Genomic DNA, 20487 nt, shown 5'->3' on the forward strand with positions numbered 1-20487 from the left:
CTGATGCTTGGTGAAGGCGTCTACTGGTCTGTTGCCTTAGAGGTTACGGAGCTCTCTTCTGCACCATCCTTTTTCCTAGGACATCTATGAGAAGTTGGCTGAAGTTGATAGGAGATGTCCCATTTTATATAAGGGGAAGCAGCAGCCCAAAGAAATTCTGTGACTTGCCTAACATTAGACATTTCTAGCAGTATAGGTTGGGCATCCCTGATCTGAAAATCTGGAATCCCAAATGCTTCCAAATCTGAAACTTTGGGAGCACCAACGTGATGCCACAAGTAGAAAACTCTACACCTGATCTCATGTGAGGGGCTGCTGTCAAAACTTTGTTTCATACACAAAATTATTAGAAATATTGTATGCCGTGACCCTAAGGCTATGGATATGAGGTGTATGTGAAGCATAAATGAATTTTGTGTTTAGACTTGGGTCCCATCCCCAAAATCTGACAAAATTTGAAATCCAAAAGACTTCTGGTCTCAAGCATTTTGAATAAGGGATATTCAACCTGGACATCCAAGGCCTGGAAACCCAATGCCTGGCCCAGGGCTCGATTATCTTGCCACCCTGTTTTGCATTATGACACAGATTATCAGATTAGTGATAGTACCTAGCTTTCATAAATGCCACAGTTTATAAAGCTCTCTTTCATATGCTATTATGTTTAACCCTCAGAATACCCTATGAAGTAAGAGGGGCAAGTTTTACTATCTGCCTTTAGTAGAAGAGGCAGCTGACAACCTGATACATTTTAATGTACCCTGGGTCACATACCGATTAAGTGCTAGGAGCAAGTCTGGGAGCTAGGTTTTCTAACTCCTTTTATTACACTGTGCTGCCTTATTATACTACATGGCAGTTGATGCCATTAATACCCAAACATTAAAAAATAAATTGAAAAAGAAATAACATCCTGCCGTGGTTCCAGCCCTTGGCAGTGATTGTTAAGTGGAGGTTTGTGTTATGAGAATTTTTGCTTTCAAAATGCTGCATGCACCTCCTGTAAAAGGTTGAATGAAATGATTTTAGTTTTGGTAAGTGGCCCATGCACATTTATTATTTATTTATTTAGGTCTTTTTTGCTCCAACTCCTTTGGCTAAATGAAGCACTGCTGTATTTTTATTGCATACCCCATCATTAAAAGAAATTGAAAAGACTCTTGTTAGTTTTAATATCGCATGGATGGAAATATATCTGGCACATTTAGGAACAGTTACAATTCCTAATAGTGCATTTTAAGAAGTAGTCTGGTTTTGTTCTTGATTTAAAAAAGAGAAAACTTTCTTAAATTTGCTATAATTCGATAATCATCTTTAGTTGGGAAGGGAGAATGTCTCTGTGTTGTATGATTCTGACTTTATTGACTCATTTAGCATTCCTTTCCAGCCAGTGGGAAGGGATTATACTCTTGGGCAGCATGAAGGGCCTTTCATTTGTTGGTAAATAATCCAAGCAAAGCTGCTTCCAAGTGCAAGTCTTTTTTTCCTTTTTCTGTAAACCATATGCTTCTTTAACTTTTGGACATATGCCCCTTTCAATAAACTATGTGCGGCTCTAACTGTTGGAGCTATTGTTAAGTTAAGCACAAGCCAAATACTTAGGCTGCTTCTTGCATCTAAGCATTCATCACAGTCCCCCTGAAGACAGTGTTTTTTTTTTTTTTGCAAAATAGCTATTCAGAACCTGGAAACCCTATAGAAATGGGGAGGTGTGGGGAGAAATAGGGTGACAAGAAGATAATTTAACCACAGCATGAGAGGTGTCATTTACACTGCAAGATACTAAATGTGCCCAAGGCCTGAGCTTGACAAAAGTAACAACAGCAACAACAGAAGTAGAATAAGAAATTCAAAGAAGTTTCTGAACCATATTTCATTCATGACTCTGGCTTAAAGTTTACAATTAAGTTCATTTGATTAAAGTCTGTAGTATTCTTCCTGACGGCCTTTAGAGGAAGAGGCAGAATAATTTTAACAATGAAAATAGTCTTCAGCTGCGCGCGGTGGCTCACATCACGCCTGTAATTCCACACTTTGGAAGGCTGCGGCGGGTGGATCACCTGAGGTCAGGAGTTCAAGACCAGCCTGGCCAACATTGTGAAATCCTGTCTCTACTAAAAATACAAAAATTAGCTGGGTGTAGTGCTTGGCTCTCTCTCTCTCATGCTACTCAGGAGGTTAAGGCAGGAGAATGGCTTGAACCTGGGAGGCAGAGGTTGTAGTGAGCCAAGATTGTGCCTTTGACCTCCAGCCTGGGCAACAAGAGCGAAAGTCCATCCCCCGAAAAAAAAAAAATAGTCTTCACATATACAGATAGAACAGCGGCAAGCAAATGAATGCTCTCAAAAACTCCTCACAGAAGACACATTTTAGGGGTTAATAGTAATTTATAATACAAAGGAAAGTCATGCCAAGCTGGGCACTTACCTGAAGGGTGACTTTAAGCCAGTCGCTTAATCTTTGTTAAACCTCAGGACGTTTAGCTGAATAACTGGTTGATGATACTGCATCCTGGACAGGTCTGTGAAGATTCAGTGGGATTAACGCATGTGGAGCACATAGCACTGGCCTGGCGTTTAGTAAGTGCTCAATAAACGTGAGGCGCAGAGTATAGTCTAGTGTTGTTAACGCATTTCCCATTTATGCATTTCCAGAGTGGGCTGGTAAAAGCTGAGTTAACAAGTTTTCAGGGAGGGACCTTAGGGTATTTTTGACATTTTGGGGAGGTGTTTGCATATGCATAGGAGATAATTAAAATGATATAATTTTACATAGGCTAATTTATCAAAATGATATAATTTTACATAGGCTAATTTTACATAAAATGACATAATTTTACATAGGCTAATTTATCAAAATCTTTTAAAGTCCTATACCAGCGGGAGGTGTTATTAATATGTGCACACCTAGCCTCCTGTATCTTAGCTATGTTCTATTGTTTCAAGGGGTGGAATAAATAGTTTAAAGCAAGGCTTCAACAGATAAACTTGCGGGATAATTTTTCAATTTGTATGTACTTAATTTGAACTTCTTTAGATAATTATAGTAAAGGTCATACATAGAATTAAAAATAAAAGACAAACAAATCAGCTTTGTCTGTACTCTAAAATGATTGAGAAATATAAGTTAAAAATCCATACAAATATTTTTATGCTAATTGCTGCATTTCCTTGACATTTTTCTTTTTGTTTAGAAATTTTGTATAGAAATAATTATATATTTCTCTTCCTCCCACCTTCCTTTTGTCCAAAAATTCGAATCCTTAAACAATTTAGAGACATGGCAGCCTGGTGGCTAAGTGAGTGAACTCCTGGGGCTGTGGCGTGAGGAAGGAGAGCAGCTAGCGTCATGTCTGTGGCCATGAAGGTGTGCTTTGTGAGAGGTGACATTTTGTGGCCTTTCTCTCCTCCTTCATAGGCAGTACCTGAGCCATTATCTGAGATTTTGTAAAGTTACAGACTTTTGTGGCTAACTCACTAGAAGCAGGCTGCTTAGATACAATTGTGAAGAATCAAAAGGTGGTATTTTCATTTGGGTTTCTCAAATGCACATTTCATAGCTGAGGTCAGTGGGCCATAGCTAAAGGGGGTTTCTGTTGCAGAAACCTGACCCAGGCAGCACCTGGCCTTTGCCCAGAGGCTGATTGAGTGTAGGTGAGCCTTGCTGTCTGTCCCTCATGGGGGTCATGTGGCCTCTAGCTCCTTTTGGTACAATAATGGTATTATCGTGATATTTAAATGCACTCTCCAGGAGCGCCTGATTCCTGCAAGGGCATAAGCATGGTCTCTAAAATGTTATTAAAAATATAATACCACCATATGCTCAGGCTTTCTCATTCCGTGATCTTCTAAAAACAAAAACATGCAACATAAACACACCAGATGCAACCCATTAAGTTTGTGTTCACTTCTGCAGTTTGGAAAAATGTTAGAAAGGTTAGGAAATAGAACTTTGCTGGTGATGGGAGGAGGGTGTGGACCTGGGAACCAGCATCTGAAAGCACTGCCAAAGGAAGAAGCTGCTGCACACAGAGGTTTATTCCTTCGTGCCTTTAAAGGAAAACCAAGCTGTAAGTCCTCTGGCCACACAGGGGCTGGGCTAGATCTCCAGAGTGATAGGATCATTCCCATCGGAGGATGCAGCCAGGTGGCAGCAACCTGGACACTCTGGCCTTCTGAACAGGCCTGTCATTGTTTCTGCTTAACTGTTGGCCATGGATCTCGTTATGGAATCTTAACTGCTCAGGTCTGTATGTGCAAAGTAAGAAAGAGAGACTCTTCATTCTTTGATTGTCAAAGACTAAAACTAAATTCTCAAAGAAATCTCGAATACCTAAATGCTCATGAGACTGTGACTCACAGAGAGAGAGAGTCATAAATGTGCTACCAAGCAGAAGGCAAAATTTTTGACCCTCCTGGGAATTTATTGTACTGCCTTTGATGCCACTAATTAACTCACTCTGTGTAAGCAGCGACTGGCAACTAATAGCAGACTAATAGAAGAAGCTCCATGATGTTGTTTTAGAATTCTTAATTCAAGAAAGAGTCTTGGCAAGCGCTTGAAAAACAAGGTAGATCTCCTCCTCCCTTTTAAAGGCGAACCCGCTGGGGCCCTCAAGGGTACCGTTTTGTTTATATTTTCCTGTTCTCAAGTGCATGCTGGATTTGGCAAGTCTTTCTGTAGGGAGCTTTGAAAGATGGTTAGTACCCTTGGGTTTGTGCTTGCACTTAAGTGCCTGTTCAGGGCAGTGTTCAACCAGGTCACAGAGATCTTCGCTGACCTCGTCATCAGTGTTCAGAAGCATCCTCCCGGGGGTAGAGATGGGGCTGCAGACCTCTTATTTGTGAGGGTTCAGGGGCACAGGAAAATGTATGGAAACCCTATGGGCTACAGGGCATACTTGCTGAAGCTTCAGACAAGCTGATAGTGTTATCTGCTCATCATTGTCATTATCTTTTTAAAAAAAAAATACAGGAGGCAGCTTGCTCTGCATGCCATCAAAGCTTTCTGCTGCAGTGAGGGGAACAGCCATTTCAGGTTTTACATTTTCGTTTATCTGAATTCTCATCTTGCTCTCTCTGCCCACTCCCTTCTATCCCAGGGACCTCTTTTGAAGTTGAATGGAGCTCTGTAAACTGAGCAGTTGGGGAGTGAGGTGAGAATTTTGCCTTGGTTTGAGCTCTAACCTGCTGCTCTTTGGAGCAAATGGTTTCCAGTGGAAGCCATTGGGATATTGGTCAGTCTAGATTATGTTTTATTCTTTGGTAAAAAGAACAGTAGAAATATGAAAACAATTAAGCTACTCTATGGCTCTGATGGAGTGCATTTTCTTTTTCTTTCTTTTTTTTTTTTGGAGACTGAGTTTCACTCTTGTTGTCCAGGCTGGAGTGCAATGGCGTGATCTTGGCTCACTGCAACCTCTGCCTCCTGGGTTCAAGCGATTCTCCTGCCTCAGACTCCTGAGTAGCTGGGATTACAGGCATGCGCCACCACGCCCGGCTAATTTTGTATTTTTAGTAGAGATGGGGTTTCTCCATGTTGGTCAGGCTGGTCTTGAACTCCTGACTTTGGGTTATCCGCCCACCTCGGCCTCCCAAAGTGCTGGGATTACAGGTGTGATCCACCACACTTGGCCTGATGGAGAGCATTTTCTACTTTCTCTCCTTTCACCCTGGGACCTCCTGGTTGGTGAAAGTAGGAAGAGAGAGCAATCCCATAATCTTTGAGGGAGAGTTGTCACTTGAATTTCCCCAAGGCTTCAAATTCTGCTGCAGCCCTCTCATGTTGCAGGCCTGGCAGTGCAGTTTAAAGGTTGCAAACAAAGCTGAGTGCTTTCTCCTGATCCATCTGGGCCCCTCCCTCTGTCATCCGTCATTGTCAATGTGAGATGTATGTGTAGCTGCACAAGGGCAAAGTCTGACCCCGAGGGTATTGGAAATGTTCTTAGAGTAGGCATTGTTTGCTCACGCCCTTTGGAAGCCAAGCTCTAGACATTCTAGGGAGCAGCCCCTGGCTTTGGCAGAACTGCAATCTAGATGGAAAGAGGAAATATTCTGCTTTTTAAAACTACAGGAACTTTATTCCCCCTTCCTAGCGTAATTCTGCAATGCTTTTGAATATACTTAGCCTCTTCTCTTTTTCATTTCTGATCTCTCTTTGGTCAGTCTTGGGGAGAATTCTGAAACAGGGAGCGAGGACTTGGATTCCGTTGGTTTTTATTCAAAGAGCATCAACATGTAAATAACCAAAGAAATAAAAGCTGATAAGATGCAACAAATGAATAATAGGAAAAAAATGAAATAATGCTCTTTGCAAACACAGCGAAGCAATTTCCTGGGAGGAAAGGAGAGACGATGATGCTCTGTGTCTTGTTCAGGACAGGAGGGCGGGGCCCCAAGCTTCTGGAGACACATTAAAAATGCCTGGAACACACAAAGCCCCTGGCCTAGTCCTGGAGTGCGGTGGAGAGGGTGTGCAGCGCTGAGTGGGGCCTGTATGTATCTTTGCGCGTGGAAGGGGGAGGATTGCACCTGTGTGGGTCCTCCACGTGGGTCCAGTGTCTCCCCATAGATTTGTCATTTGGGCTTCTGTCGGTGTTTCCCAGGAGTGGATTTATGTTGTCAAAAACTTAATGGGAGAGTGTCTCAGTTTTGAAATTTTCTGTGCATAGCAATGTCATTCCTTTTCTTTTTTTTTTTTTCTTTTTACTGGTGGTAGTAGTGGATGTTGGGGCACATATCCAGGTATCATTCCAAAAGCCTACCCAGAAACAGAGCTCTTGTCCTGTTAACAGGGGACAGGGAGGTGTGGATTCAGTAAAGCATACTGGGAAGTTTCTTTGCATCACTTACTCACCTGGGACATGACGGCTAGTTTCTGAGCTGGGCCTAATACCTTGTCCTACCGCCATCATTGGGTTGCTGTGAGGATCACATGAGATGATGTAAATAATGATGGGAAAGGGTTATTTCTTTTCTTAAGGATGGGGAAGATGTTTGCTTGTGAGGGGTCCAGATTAGTCAACAACATATTTATGGAGCCTCAGTCCTGTATTTTAATTCATTTGAACATGACTTTATTATATCATTCAATATAGAAGTTACAAGGTTTCACAAACTCAGACCTTAAATATGGAAATAGTATTTTCTTGTTAGAATCTCATTTGGCTAGAAATCTGAGTATCCTCCGGTCTTTCCCCCCACCCCCCCTTAACATTTTGTTGCCTCCTCCCTGCCCGCCCCATCCTCCCTTCATTTTGGCTGGCTGCAACCTGAGTGCCACTTTTCTGGGAAAGCCTGATATTCTGACTTCAGTTTTGTAATTTAATGATGGAGAGTTTCCTTAGTAAACCAAATTTAGAGTCCTAGAATGCTTATCTTATATCCAGACCTTGAACATAAAAGGCATTTTATACCCGCAATTGTTCATTTAATGAGCAATTGCAGAGTGCAGGCCGGTTAAGGGATTGAGCTATATGCACTATTATTGCAAGAAGTATTCCGAAATACCAGAAATAGGACGTAAGCTCTGATCAGGGAGACTGCGAGCACAATTACCTTCTTTTCAAATCCTTCTGTGACACTGCGGGAGGAAAAAGGACTTTGAAACTTGAAAGGAAAGAGCTTGCTTTCAACCTCAAAAGCTAGGAGGAAAGGGCTCTGAAATTTGCTCAGAATTCCCAATTCACCATTAGCCTGTTTCTTCCTTTAGCCTCAAGGCATTCTCCGCTTTTTGAAAAGATGTTAAGAAATTCAGTCACAATAGAGAGCCTAGTTTTGAACATGTTTCACTCGGTCCATTGAGGTCTAGGCTCCAGCCTTTGTGTGGGGTGAATTGAGCTGAGCGGCTAGCTGGTTGGAGAGAGGTGAATGAGGAGTCGCTGTGCACTCGCAAATTCTGGCAAAGAAAAAAGCTCACCCCTTCCTTTATTTTACAATATGCATTCCTGTACAATCCTGCTAGTGGCAATATGTGGAGCGGAGCCTGTTCTTAAGTCAATACAGAGTACTTGGTTTATAGCAACTCTTGTTAAGTTTGTCTTGTAATTGAAGCTGCTGTTGACCTTGCTTGGGGACCATTTGTAAAACCGTTTATTTAGCATAAACTGAAATAATAAACCCTCCTTCTCTCAGGCTGATTGTGATAGGGTGACATTAGTTTGATTTAATGATTAGCCGCCTGACCCTTCTGCTGGAGAGAGAGGCTTGAATAGGGAGAGTTCACTCGGAAGCACTCAGAAAGAATACTAATGAGCTTGTTAAATTTAGCATGGCTCCAACCACTTTTAATTCCTCTAATGGGAGCAGCATTGCCTGGGAGAGGGAGAGGGAGAGGGAGGCAGAGAGACACCGAGAATGTTCCTAGAGGGTCTGCGCAGCTAGAGAGAGCTCACCAAGAGAAGTTGGCGCAAAGTAGCTAGCCAGAGCCTGGGGACTGTGTTGTAAGTATTGTCTGTTCTTTTATACTCCGCATCTTCTAGGTCTTGGGACAAGAGAGGAGTAGTGGGTATTAAAATGGGTTTTAAGGGAAAATCGATGTTAAGTGGGAAAAGGGGGTGAACACGTGTACTGTGAGCTCCTAATCAGCTAATTTTGTTAGGTGACGGGAGGTGTCCTTAGTTAGTGATGCCTGGCAGAGTTTTGTTTTTATCTTGAAGGAATCACCTGAAACTTTTCTTTCAAGTCATGGACAGAAAAAAACAAAACAAAACAAAACAAAACAAAAAAACCCGAAACCTGTTCCCTCGGTTACCATGAGAAATCGGATAGATGTCTGTCTGCAAGCGCCCACAAGTGCGTGTTCGAGTCCTGCTTCATGCAGCAACGTGATTACCTTCTCCAGACTTTTATTGCAAACGTCCTAAGCACTGCTTGCAAGGACCCCACTTTTTTTTTTTTTCTGAGTTTCTAGCACCAAGAGTATCTGACTTGATGTCACTTGCTTTTGGATGAGTTTGGAAATTCTGGGACAGTTTCTAAAACGTGATGCTTTGGGCAGCTCTCTGGGGGCAGGGATTTGTTAACTTCCACTTGAGCATAGATATGAAAAAAGAAGGAGGTACAAAGTGGGATTATGATGACAGTATTTAAAGTCATTTTTTCCTGAAAGATTTTAGTGAATTGCATGTTTCGGTTTGACCCCCGAGCTTGCAGCTGTTAAACATAGAGAAGTGGGAACAGTTGCCTTGTGTTTGGCTGTTAAAGTCCATTGGCAGATGCTCTTGGAGCAGTGGGCTGTTTGCTTACATTTTTGCAGCAGACTTCTGCCTGTTGCCATGGTGGACAGTGTGTTTCTGTCAATAATTTGGCCTGGCGTAGCCTGTCTGCACTGACTCTCAAACTTTATTGAACAACTCGGCTCAACTGAACAAGATTAGACAGCTTTCGTCTTTTGGCTTGCTGAAGTGGTTGCTAAATTTATAAAAGCAGGCAGGAGTATTGCTTGGAAAGTGTCCCTTTCACTGTATACAGAGTGCTTTCAAGCCTCATAGCTGTTTGTATTGTGGAGTGTGTATACTGTCAGGTTTTCATATGAATGCCCGTCAAAAGCAACTTGGTACAGGAGGTAAACTTCATGAAGTATTTGTCTGCTGGAGTTTTCCTTTTGGGGCGGCGAGGTGTGGTTGGGTAAAATTAGAGTAGCACTGACTATTGTAAAAGCAAGTTTCCTGATGGAAATTTTCACGTAAAAAAAATTCCTGCCTGCATTTAACTTTACTAAGAGAATAGTAATTTTAATTTAATTTTTTCCGTATTAAAAATGTGCACTTCGGTTACTTCTTGTTATAACTTTAATATTTACTTTTGTTGGGTGAACTCTCATTAAGAAAATCATTGAGCTAAAAGGTACCCTCATTTCCACTCACCCTCCCCACTCCGCCGCCCCGATTACCCTCCTGAGTTTATTCTCTCAAGAGGTTGGGGGAATGGTGGGAAGAGTCTCTGGCCAGACCATAACCCATTCATTATTCAGTTATTTGTGAGGTTGGATTCAAATGCTCATCATAAACATGTAGTTTTTAAGACAGGGTTTATTATAGGGATGTCGTTTTAAGAGAAGAAAAGTTAATTTATTCTAGGACAATTAAGTCAAGGAAATCCTGTTTTAAACCTGGAACAGGTTAGCCGAGTTTGGTTATTCATCTTTCCCAGAGAATGCTAATTATGTGTCAGAGCCCCCCTGAGGAAGGGTTTTCTGGCCTCCAAATGAAGGTCCCTTTCTACAGAATTTGCACCTCAGTGCTAGAAGTTCATTTCAGATTTAAGTTTGAAATAAAGGCTTTATACAGAGCACAAATTAGTGGAAAATATGACTTGGGCCATTTGTAGGTTATAGGAATTTTTATAAAACTGACATAAGTTTTAGTGTTTTTGACACCCTTTTGCTTTTACGTAACTGCAAAATTCTTATTCTATAGACTGTGAATTTTCTGCTAATGAAGTACAAGGGTGACCTACTGCCTAAAAATATTAGTTAGAGGGGAAAATAAAAATGTATTTTATCTTTTGTAGTTTGTTTTAAAATTACAAGGAGCATGGTATGAATTGCTTTCATAGAGATCAATGTGAACATGTGGGATTACAGGTTTTTTTTTGTTTTTGTTTTTACTTGATAGATTAAGCATATAATTTACCCCTTAATTATAAAGTTTGGGATGAGGATCTGCACAAAACAATATTAAAATAATATTTCACAGTTACCTTGTAGTAGTCAGCAAATTCTCTGTAAAGACCAAAATATACCTCATTGTCTTTTCTGTTCTGCAAGTCATTTGCTAAGGTGAGGAATATATTGCTTAGTTTTCAAGTCCTACACACAGGCAGAAAGACTAAACTTGCTGCTGGCTTTAGGTAGTTCAAGTCCTGAGTCAACATAAATAGTATTTGTTATTTTCGGTTTGTATTTTTATGCAAGTCTGTGTTTACAGTTCTACTTTCTTCTGAATTTGAACAAAGTTATGAAACTGCTAAAGCATTATTCTTCTGTTTATTGGGGGAGCCCTTAGTTAATCATATCTGCTTTATGGATTATTTTGAAGATAAATTTGTATATGAGAATAAGATGTGCCCAAGATCTATTTATCTAAAATGCACAACAATATTATTATTTATACCCAAATACAGTTTTTTTTTAAGATAGGAATAGGAAATGGTTTTTACATTAGATGTCTAAGTGGTACCCAGACAGCAGCTTTCTTTCCATCAGCACTTATCTGCCAGAGCACAGTCTGTTGATTAAATGTGGAACTTGTTTAGGAGCATGTAGTTTAGAGTTCATGTATGATTCAAAGAGATGAATTGGTCCACTTGTTGTGGGTTCACATAGGCAGTGTGATTTAATTTTATGCATGGGTTCTTTGATCTGCTATTATAGAAAGGTCATCCAATCACATTTGCAGAGAACCATAGTGGAGAAATGGAAAGTTCTTACTGATCGAAGGGAACTGAAGTATTAGGAAACTGGAATACCCGCTGTATATGGAATTTCTTCAAGCTGTTTCTTACATGTTTGAAGAAATGTATGGACCCATCAGAGCATGGACACATATCAACATCCCCCACACCTTCCTTCCTCACCCTCAGAGCCATCTCACACCTGGACTTTCAGTCTCACTCTGTGTTCCTCTTAGGTCTCAGCTTTGTTGTATGGACAGAAGCAGGAAGTATCTCACGAGAGGCTCTGTAGGTTTTCATGATTGGCACCTTTATCCCTTTTCACCAATGAGTTTTCTGTTCCATTTTTGGCTCTGTCAAATCTCTTGCTGGGTTACAAATCTGACTTAAAACAACAAAACAGCATAAACTTTTGGATAGCTTCCTAATAGGTCATTCTCTAGGAGCAAAGGCCCTACATCCCCTGGAGCAACCAGAGCCTCAGTGGGTAGCTGGAAGGACTTTGTGTCACCCCGGAGGCCCCGCCTCCCCAGGCAGGCAAAGGGAAGCTGGACATGCACAGTCTTAGATTGGCAAAGGTTTCAATTCCACGTGGGACCTGCAAGATGTTGGCCAGCCCATGAGCAGAAACCTCATGGGCAGACCCAGCTAGAAGCTGGTGATGCCAATTTGCCAACCCCTACATCTCAGTTTAATAGGCTCATTTCCTGCTCCCCTTCATCCTTCCCTGTGTATTTGTGTACTTTGGACCCTCATTCATAAACAGTTTTGTCTGCAAAGATCCCATCCCAGCCCTGTAGCTCTCAAAGTTGCTGTGAATGAGAAAGATACTTCTTTTCCGGGAGAGGGATATCGAGAATGAGACCTAATTGATCATGGTTTTTTAATTGCTCCTTAAAGTAGTTTACAGAGTCTTTCATTTTTCTTCTTTCTTTAGAGGATGAAAGTCCTGGACAGACTTATCACAGAGAGAGAAGAAACGCAATCACTATGCAGCCACAGAATGTCCAGGGGCTCAGCAAAGTCAGTGAGGAACCTTCAACATCGAGTGACGAGAGGGCCTCATTGATCAAGAAAGAGATCCATGGGTCCCTGCCACACGTGGCAGAGCCCTCTGTGCCGTACCGCGGGACGGTGTTTGCCATGGACCCCAGGAATGGTTACATGGAGCCCCACTACCGTAAGTGCCCATGCCAGTCGGCACTTGTTCAGGAGCTATGGGGAGGGCTGTGTGTGTGTGTGTGTGTGTGTGTGTGTGTGTGTGCGCTTTATGAAGTTTTGGCTTGTATAATTTATTAAAAGGTGTAATTTTCTTTCCACTTTCCTTCTTACTTTCCCTACTTCTTTCCCATTCTTTTTAGAGAGAGATGTTTTCTTATGTCTCTAAGCAACATCAGTCTTCAGTGGGGCGGCCTTCAGGAGGGTGGTCCATTTGTGACTAATCCACATGAGACTTTTGTTGAGAAGTAGAACTAGAGTTACTCCATCCAAACAGATGCTGCAGGAGAAAAATTTGTTGTTATGAAGTTATGAAAGCAGGCTGCATTAAGAGAAGTGCTCAACAGCCGCAATTCCCATTTTTAATGATTTTTTAATTTAATGATTTTGCCTATTCCCATTTTTGATGGTTTGTAAAAACAAACCTCTTTTAACAAATCTGTGCTAAATTCCTTAATATGGAAGATTTTCCTTTGTGCTGTATTTTCCTCTCTAACCAGCGTGCCAGACACATCAGAAGCTCCTTTCTCAGCACTAATCACGTTTAAGAAATTAACTAGGACTCTAAACTCATGTATGGGATGGTTTTCTCCAATGGCAGAATATAAATAAAAATGTATAAGGGTTGAGTTTATTTCTGACCTGTTTCTAGTTAAAAAAATACAATTTGGTTGTGGAGTAATGAAGTTCATATTGAGGTGCCAAAGCTTGCAGCTCTTGATTACAGATTTATCACCTTGCCAGGATTCAGACTTGCCATTTAACCTTCCCGGCTCCAATTCCAGATGAACCATTGAGCTCCAGTGAGGGGGACTGGTTTGTGTTTCCCCTTTTCCACATCATTCAGAAATTTTAGTGTTTTAAGGCAAAAGGTCATTAGCCAGATGACTGATTAGTGAGGACAGCTGATTAGTGCATGTTTTTTTGCTCAAGAAAGTGCCCAGGATAAAAGCTAATTTCATCCCTTCATTAGTTGGCTTGCAGCAAAGGGGAATGCTCACTCCTCAGATCAAAGGGCCTCGCATAACCTTAAGTCTCAGCAACCGCTACCCCGCACCACCTCCCCCCCAACCAGATTATATTGTTGGAAAAGATGGAAGCTACATTTTTTTTTTTAAGTGGAGAGAGCATTTTTTAAAAAGTGGTCAGAAGCACGGAGGGTAGTTTTCTGGATTCTTCTAAGCTTTTGAAAAAGGTTACAACTTCTCTGTTTCAAAAATGCTTGTCCGTCTTATTTCTGCAGATACAGAAATAAGGAGGAAGGCTATTGGGCTTGTTCCTTCCTCCATTCAGGGTTTACTTAGTTTTATTTTATTCATCTTTCCTTTTAGTAATGAAGGTTTAAAATAGCCTTGGTAGGCTTTTTCTCTGAGCACATTCCTAAGTTTTCTGCATTGTATTTTTATTTGTGAGTCTCTTTTAAACATCATCCATGCAGAAAATGTGAGGGACTCCTACATGCTTTCTACCTATATTTATAGACCCCAGTAGCAGACTTACTTTTTAAGAAAAATTCAGGCTAGACTCTTAGCCAAAGCTCCCTGCATTGTTTCTGTTCTTATGTGTGAACACAAACTTTTCCCATCTCATATTTATGTTTTGTTGTCTTTTCAAGATGCCCACTAATTAGTGAGGTATTTAATTAGTCAGGACAGCTGAAGAGTACTTCTTTTTTGGCTGACAGTAGTGAGCAGATAACCGTTAACTTTCTCTCTGTGCCATTCAACTTGCAGCTTGTTCTTGGTTCGTTTGTTTTAACGGTTTCCCCCATTGAATCTTCCCATCCTCTGAGGGGCTGGGAGCTCTCTACACCTGGGACCCTTGTCTTCCTTCAGTGGTGCAAGTGGGACCCATCTCCTGGACCTCCAATGTCCCATTAACTAATGATGGGCACGGGAGAGCTCTTAGGGGGATCTGAATTCATTCATCATCACTCTGTTTTGAGGTTACAGCATTCATAGTGGATTATTTGTTACATTTTCCCACAATATTGTCCAAATCAGTGTTAAAATTATGTGATAACTTATAAACTGTATAAGTTCTCTTTAACCAAATGGCAAATACAATTTTGACCTACCATCCCAATGTACTCCCTAAATTGGTCATAAATTACATTATTATATAGATAATATGGATGGGAAGTCCTAAAGACTGCACAGATTGGCTCAACACTTGGGAATTTGGGTTCAAGGTCCAGCTTTGTCACTTGCTAGCTGTGTGACCTTGACAAGTGTGCTGATCCCTCTAGGAATCCTTTCCTCACTGTGGGATAGGGTGATAATATGACTGCCTGCTCCATGGTGTTCTTGTGGAAATTGAGACAATGCAAATAAAGTATTAACTAAAATCTCTGGCACATGGTAAGTGCCTCAAAAGTATTAAGGTAGTTCTTCTCTGCTTTCTCTTCCTCCTTCTCCTCCTCTTTTTTTCCTTCTCTTCTACATCATCATCCTCATCCTCCTCATCATCATCAATATGTGATAAGCTGACTCTCTAAGTCATGTTTCTGAGGGTTGCACTTGTATTTGATTCAGTGTAGACTGTTTTTTTTTTTTCTTTCTTTCTTGCCAGACCTGGTCACCTGCTTGCCTGAGACCAGTTTCTTCTATAACACAGATTAAGAATTGAGCAAACTGCAAACCTGTAACTGTGGTGTCGTTAGAGCTGTGCACTGTGGCCTTCTGAACATAATCTTTTCTCAGTCAACCTCAGTAGATCGACTATAACTTTTTTCTGTTTTGTAAGTGAAGAAATTGTAAAGATTTTAAATGAGTTTGAGAAGTGTTAACATTTTAAATTCTTAGCAGAAAGTGTTTTATGTAACAAATGCAAACTTTAATACATGCAGGAACATAAAAGATATAGTATTATTTATTCATATTGAATATTTAAAGACATCCTAAACTAAGCCTCAGCATCATATGGGATATGACTTTACTTTTTCTTTAGAACTCTGTTGGATTACTTAATCTCCTACCAGTATCACAAGTATTTTTTGAGATACTTTATAATAAAATCTATCTGCTCACATGGATTTAATTATCCAGGCAAAGCTAATGATTGATGTGAATTGAAGGTGATAAATTTTCCATGAATTTTTTAGTGTATGAAGAAATGCCCTCTTTTTAAAATGAGACATACAGTTTTGGTCACATTTGTTTATCTTGTGGGCATAGCTTGTCTCAGTCGTGGGCCCTGTCAACAATACAAGCGCATTGCAGACCTTCAGTAGCTGAAGTTCAGAAACATCTTTTTAGGCCATTCCCCTTGCCCTTGAGTTATTTGCTAGCTCTGCTGAGCCGGTCAAAAGAAAAGACTCCTGTAATCCAGTGGCCTGGCCATGTGAACACTCACAGCAATTCCTTCATTTCTCTGTGGTTGGAAATTGTAGACTTTCCAAGATGCCTAATTTGTGTTTCTATATATATGAACTTTGTATTTCTAAAGTGTGGGCAGGCTTCCTGTAAGACCGGAAAAGGGAAAACCATTTTTGCTTTTTTTTTCCCTTCAGAAGGACATCTGTAAAATTTTTATTGCACAAGATTTTATTATATTTGGGTATGCAATGTTGCATCTTCAGAAATTGTAGTTAGGCAAAAATCAAAGTATTTTAGGTTTTGTGGCTTAAAAAAAAAAAGAAAAAAGAAAACTCAGGGACAGCGGGCACTTCAAACATTCACAGCATATGTTTAGAATAAAATCTCCCGGGGGGATACGGGGTATTCTCTCATGAAGGGTCGCAGTGGACGGGCTGTATATCAAGGCGCAAAAGTAGACGTTTTAGATGCATGACTCAGACATGGCGTGGTGTTGACAGGCTTTCGGCTACAGGATCACTGGCGCTTTATAATTTGGGGGAGCGTGGTAGGGGTTAGATTGGAGGACCTGATCTTCTTGTATCAGAGTCAGGGTAAGAAGCCCCATCCTCTGCCCAAAGATTCCTCAGCAATTTTCTTCTGCCCATGCTCTGTCTGTAGCCAGGTATTTCTAACTGCCATCTCTCCCTGCTTTCATTGACTGCCATGCATTTATCTTCTATAAACTTTCAAAGGCAGGTGACATAATAGTTAAAGCATTCCTGTACCCTGGCTGACACTTAACTTTTATTCACTTCCCTTTTCCAGAAAACATGTGTTGCATTGTCTTCTGTCTTACTGTCAAGAGTCTAGTTTTTAAACTCTTCCTGCAGGGATCTTTGTGCAAAGTTTCTCAGATTCACTAGTCATGTCATATTATAGGTCTCTGCTGGTTTTGGTAAAGGGGGCAGAAAGATGCCTCCTTTTTAAAAAATTTCAGGTCTCCTTACAGTTTTATAGTTGTGTGAAGGCTGCTTTTCTTCTGCCCCCAACTGCTCCTAAGCAGTAGTTCTTCATGGAAAATATGATTCATTCTTCCGTGCAAATGCTTTGATTGAAAACATACCACTGGTATTCTTCCTATGTTCCCCAGCTCAGATGACAGAACTATTGGTGGCTAATTAGCAAAACCTGAGGAATTAGCTTAAAGAAAAAACCCTGAATTTTTAATTGGCTTGCATTTATTTTCTGTGGAAGGCTGTTGTGCTCAGCCCGCTTGCATTCTTGTGTGCTAAAAAACTGCATAGATTTTTTTTCTACCTGTCTGTCTTTATATTAGGTGACTTTCCACATCCCTTTAGAAATACATCTTCTGAGTGAATGGAAGAGAGGATGTATATTTTACATATTTAATAGGTACACCTGCTCATACTTCTCTCTCTTACTATCCAAGTGTCATCTTGAGACTGTGAGAGACAAGAATGCCTAAGAGGCATAAATGAACAGTTTTGTCTTGACCAAACTGCAAAAGCAGTGACAGTTCCCTGAGCTCTTAGTTCTCTTCTCATCCAGACTGTCTTTTACGTCTTTGGAGAACAGTTGATGAGCCAATCAGAAATGCTTTGTTTTTTTTCTGCCCTTTAAAAATTAGATTGTTTAACCAGAAAGACTGATGTTGGGTCACACCCTGGGGGCTTTGCTGGGTCTCTTGCTTCCTAGGCTGTTAGTCTTGAATTGCAGTAAGAGCTGGAGTGAGGAGATCCAAACAAGTCCATGAACCTTTGCAAAACTGTTATTTGTGAGCTTGAGAATAGCTCCCTGCTTATTCTTGTCTTTCTCTTAGAAATTCAATAGAATGACCTGGCTTTCTTTTAGTAGTCCAGAGGTAATGTTTTAAGACTAGAAACAGTGAGCCACTTACATAGCCCTTTTTTTTTTTTTTTTTTTGAGACAGAGTCTTGCTCTCGCCCAGGCTGTGCAGTGGCACAATCTCGGCTCACTGCAAGCTCCGCCTCCCGGGTCCATGCCATTCTCCTGCCTCAGCCTCCCGAGTAGCTGGGACTACAGGCACCCGCCACCACACCCGGCTAATTTTTGTGTGTGTGTATTTTTTAGTAGAGACGGGGTTTCACCATGTTAGCCAGGATCCATAGACTTTTAAAGAGCTGCATTGCAAGACAACTTGGAGCAAAGCAATACAGATTTAGGGATAATTCTTAGTGTTCCACATTTGAACTGTTGCCAGTGAATCTTGACTACTCTTGTGCCTGATGCGACCGTGAGTCTGCGTATCTCTGTTTTAGGAGATAGTGAATGAAACTGGGAACCAACAGTGAGAAAAGTCCCTGTAGCATTTAGAAAAATTTGTTAACAATTTTGTTCATCAATTTTGAGGATAAATTTATTAAAGGAGACTGGGAGAAGCTTGAAGACCACCCAGGTCAGGAAGAGAAAGAAAAGACCAAGAGAGACCACATTTTTCTAGAGAAAATCACTTAGCCCCTTAGTGCACTGGTCCAGTCCTCTCTTCCCCTGCCGCCCGGCACTGTTCTCTTCTACAACGACTCAGCTCCCATTGGCCACTGCTCTGGTGCTGGCCCTGCCCTTGTTGCCCTGCTTGTATAGTTGTTTCTCCTGGACCAGTTACTTGCTTTCTCTTTGCCTTCAAATCTTGCTTATGTTTAAAGGCCTATCTAACAACCCACCTCCTTGGAAAGTCTCTAAGAGCCATCTTACAAGGATATTTTCCTACCGTGGACACTTGAGTAGTCATGTCATTCTCACCTTTAAACATATCACAGCTACTTCCTTGTGTTGCCCCTACCTGGCGGCCCGACATCCTTTGGAATAATGTGATTAGTCCGAGGCAGTACTTACTTTCTGTGGGCACCAAAACTCCTAGGGTAGGACTGGGGACTCATGCGTGCCACTGTAGGGCAGAGAAGTTGGGAGCTGCTCAGATGCTTATCACAGTCACCATGGAGGTGGAATTCCAGGTGACCCATGCTCACAGCCTGCCCATCAGAGTGGCTTCTTGACCACCTGAAGAGACATTGCTGTTTCTGCTTCCCTTCTACAATTTAGTTATTGTACACAACCTCTGATCCAAACTTAGTCACCTAATCCTTCCTGAGAGCAGGCAATGTACAAAGTATTTATGGTACATTTGTACATTTGTAAAATCTGCAATTTTTTATTTTTTATTTTTGAGGCAGAGTCTTGCTTTGTCACCCAGGCTGGAGTGCACTGGTGCGATCTTGGCTCACCGCAACCTCCACCTCCCAGGTTCAACCCATTCTCCTGCCTCTACCTCCCAAGCAGCTGGGATTACAGACATGTGCCACCTCGCCTGGCTAATTTTTATATTTTTAGTAGAGACGGGGTTTTGCCATGTTGGCCACGCTGGTCTTGAACTCCTAACCTCAGGTGATCCGCCCGCCTAAGCCTCCCAAAGTGCTAGGATTACAGGCTTGAGCCACCTCACTGGCATAAGGCAGGGACTTCGATTCTTTGGAATAAGCTGGCATTTCACTCATAGACTTGGATGGGGACCGTAATTTTAAGTACTGTAAGATTAACACAGGAGAGCTGCCTCTCTTCCATGACACCCATCTGACATCGAACAAGTAGGTATTTTCCCTGTGGTTAAGGTGAGCATGATGTTTGTTTGCCTTTTTCCAAATTTCAGTGATGTATCTTGTCTTCAACAGCCTCTAGGCAATTCATAGTTTGGTAACATCTTCCCAACTTAGCATCCAAGTATGCGTCTGATCCATGTTAATGGGAGGCCCCATCTGCAACTCAGTTCAGGATCATGAATCCAGTTGCTTAAAGATTCCATGTAATTATTTATCTTTTCTAATTTGGCACCCACCCAAATGGCACTTTTTTAGTAGTTGCTTGTGATTTCTTTCCCTCCGTCCTTTCCCTCCCTGTTTCCTTCCTTCCTTCCCTCCTAGAGTAAAGCATGAGAAACAGCAACTCTTGCCATTTCATAGCCATCTGCTAACAGCTTTCCCTCCCGCTTTCTTAATAGAGGCATCATTATCCTCGGCCCTCCTCCTTTTTCTTGTATAATTAAAGAATGTTACCTTTGATGTCTCTTGAAGCTGCAGTCTCCCATCCTGCCTTAGCTTTCTTGATCTCATACCTGTAAATTTGTGCTGTATCTTCATAGTTCTTAGGGAAAGGGCTTGATTTTCCTCTGTGTGCTGTTCACAGTTTGGGTTAATTTAGAGTAACCGATCTGGCATTTTATTGCTCTCTTCTCCCTGTCTTCTGATATAGTTTGGATTCTTGTTGTACTCTTTGAAAAGGATCCAACTTCCTCAATTCTTTAAGCTATTAAATTTGGGTCTATCCTACAATGGACTGTTCTCATCATTCTAATGTCTTCACTTCTTTTGAGGGGGGCCAGGCTTTTCATTAACCTCAGTTTTTCAATGAGTTTCTTCTTCTTAGAACAAAATAAAGCAAGATTCCATTTGATTCCTTCAGCTATTTATTTTTGTGTTCATTCTGTCAGTCATGTATTAATTGAGCATTTGCTTATTGAGTGTCGCCTAAGTGCTAAACAGTGT

The 20487-nt window shown here is 41.3% G+C and overlaps 1 protein-coding gene across 3 annotated transcripts in view; it reads left to right on the forward strand.

Moving 5' to 3' along the window:
- The window catches only part of GLI3 (GLI family zinc finger 3), a 275558-nt gene that overhangs the window by 76764 nt on the left and 178307 nt on the right, over positions 1-20487 (forward strand). For 2 of the 3 annotated variants that reach the window (XM_009452941.5, NM_001034190.1), the window contains 1 exon segment: positions 12331-12573. In XM_009452941.5, the coding sequence (XP_009451216.1) occupies positions 12331-12573 (243 nt within the window). 3 annotated transcript variants of the gene reach the window in all.

This window comes from Pan troglodytes, chromosome 6 (assembly GCF_028858775.2).
Source record: "Pan troglodytes isolate AG18354 chromosome 6, NHGRI_mPanTro3-v2.0_pri, whole genome shotgun sequence".
Lineage (NCBI taxonomy): Eukaryota > Metazoa > Chordata > Mammalia > Primates > Hominidae > Pan > Pan troglodytes.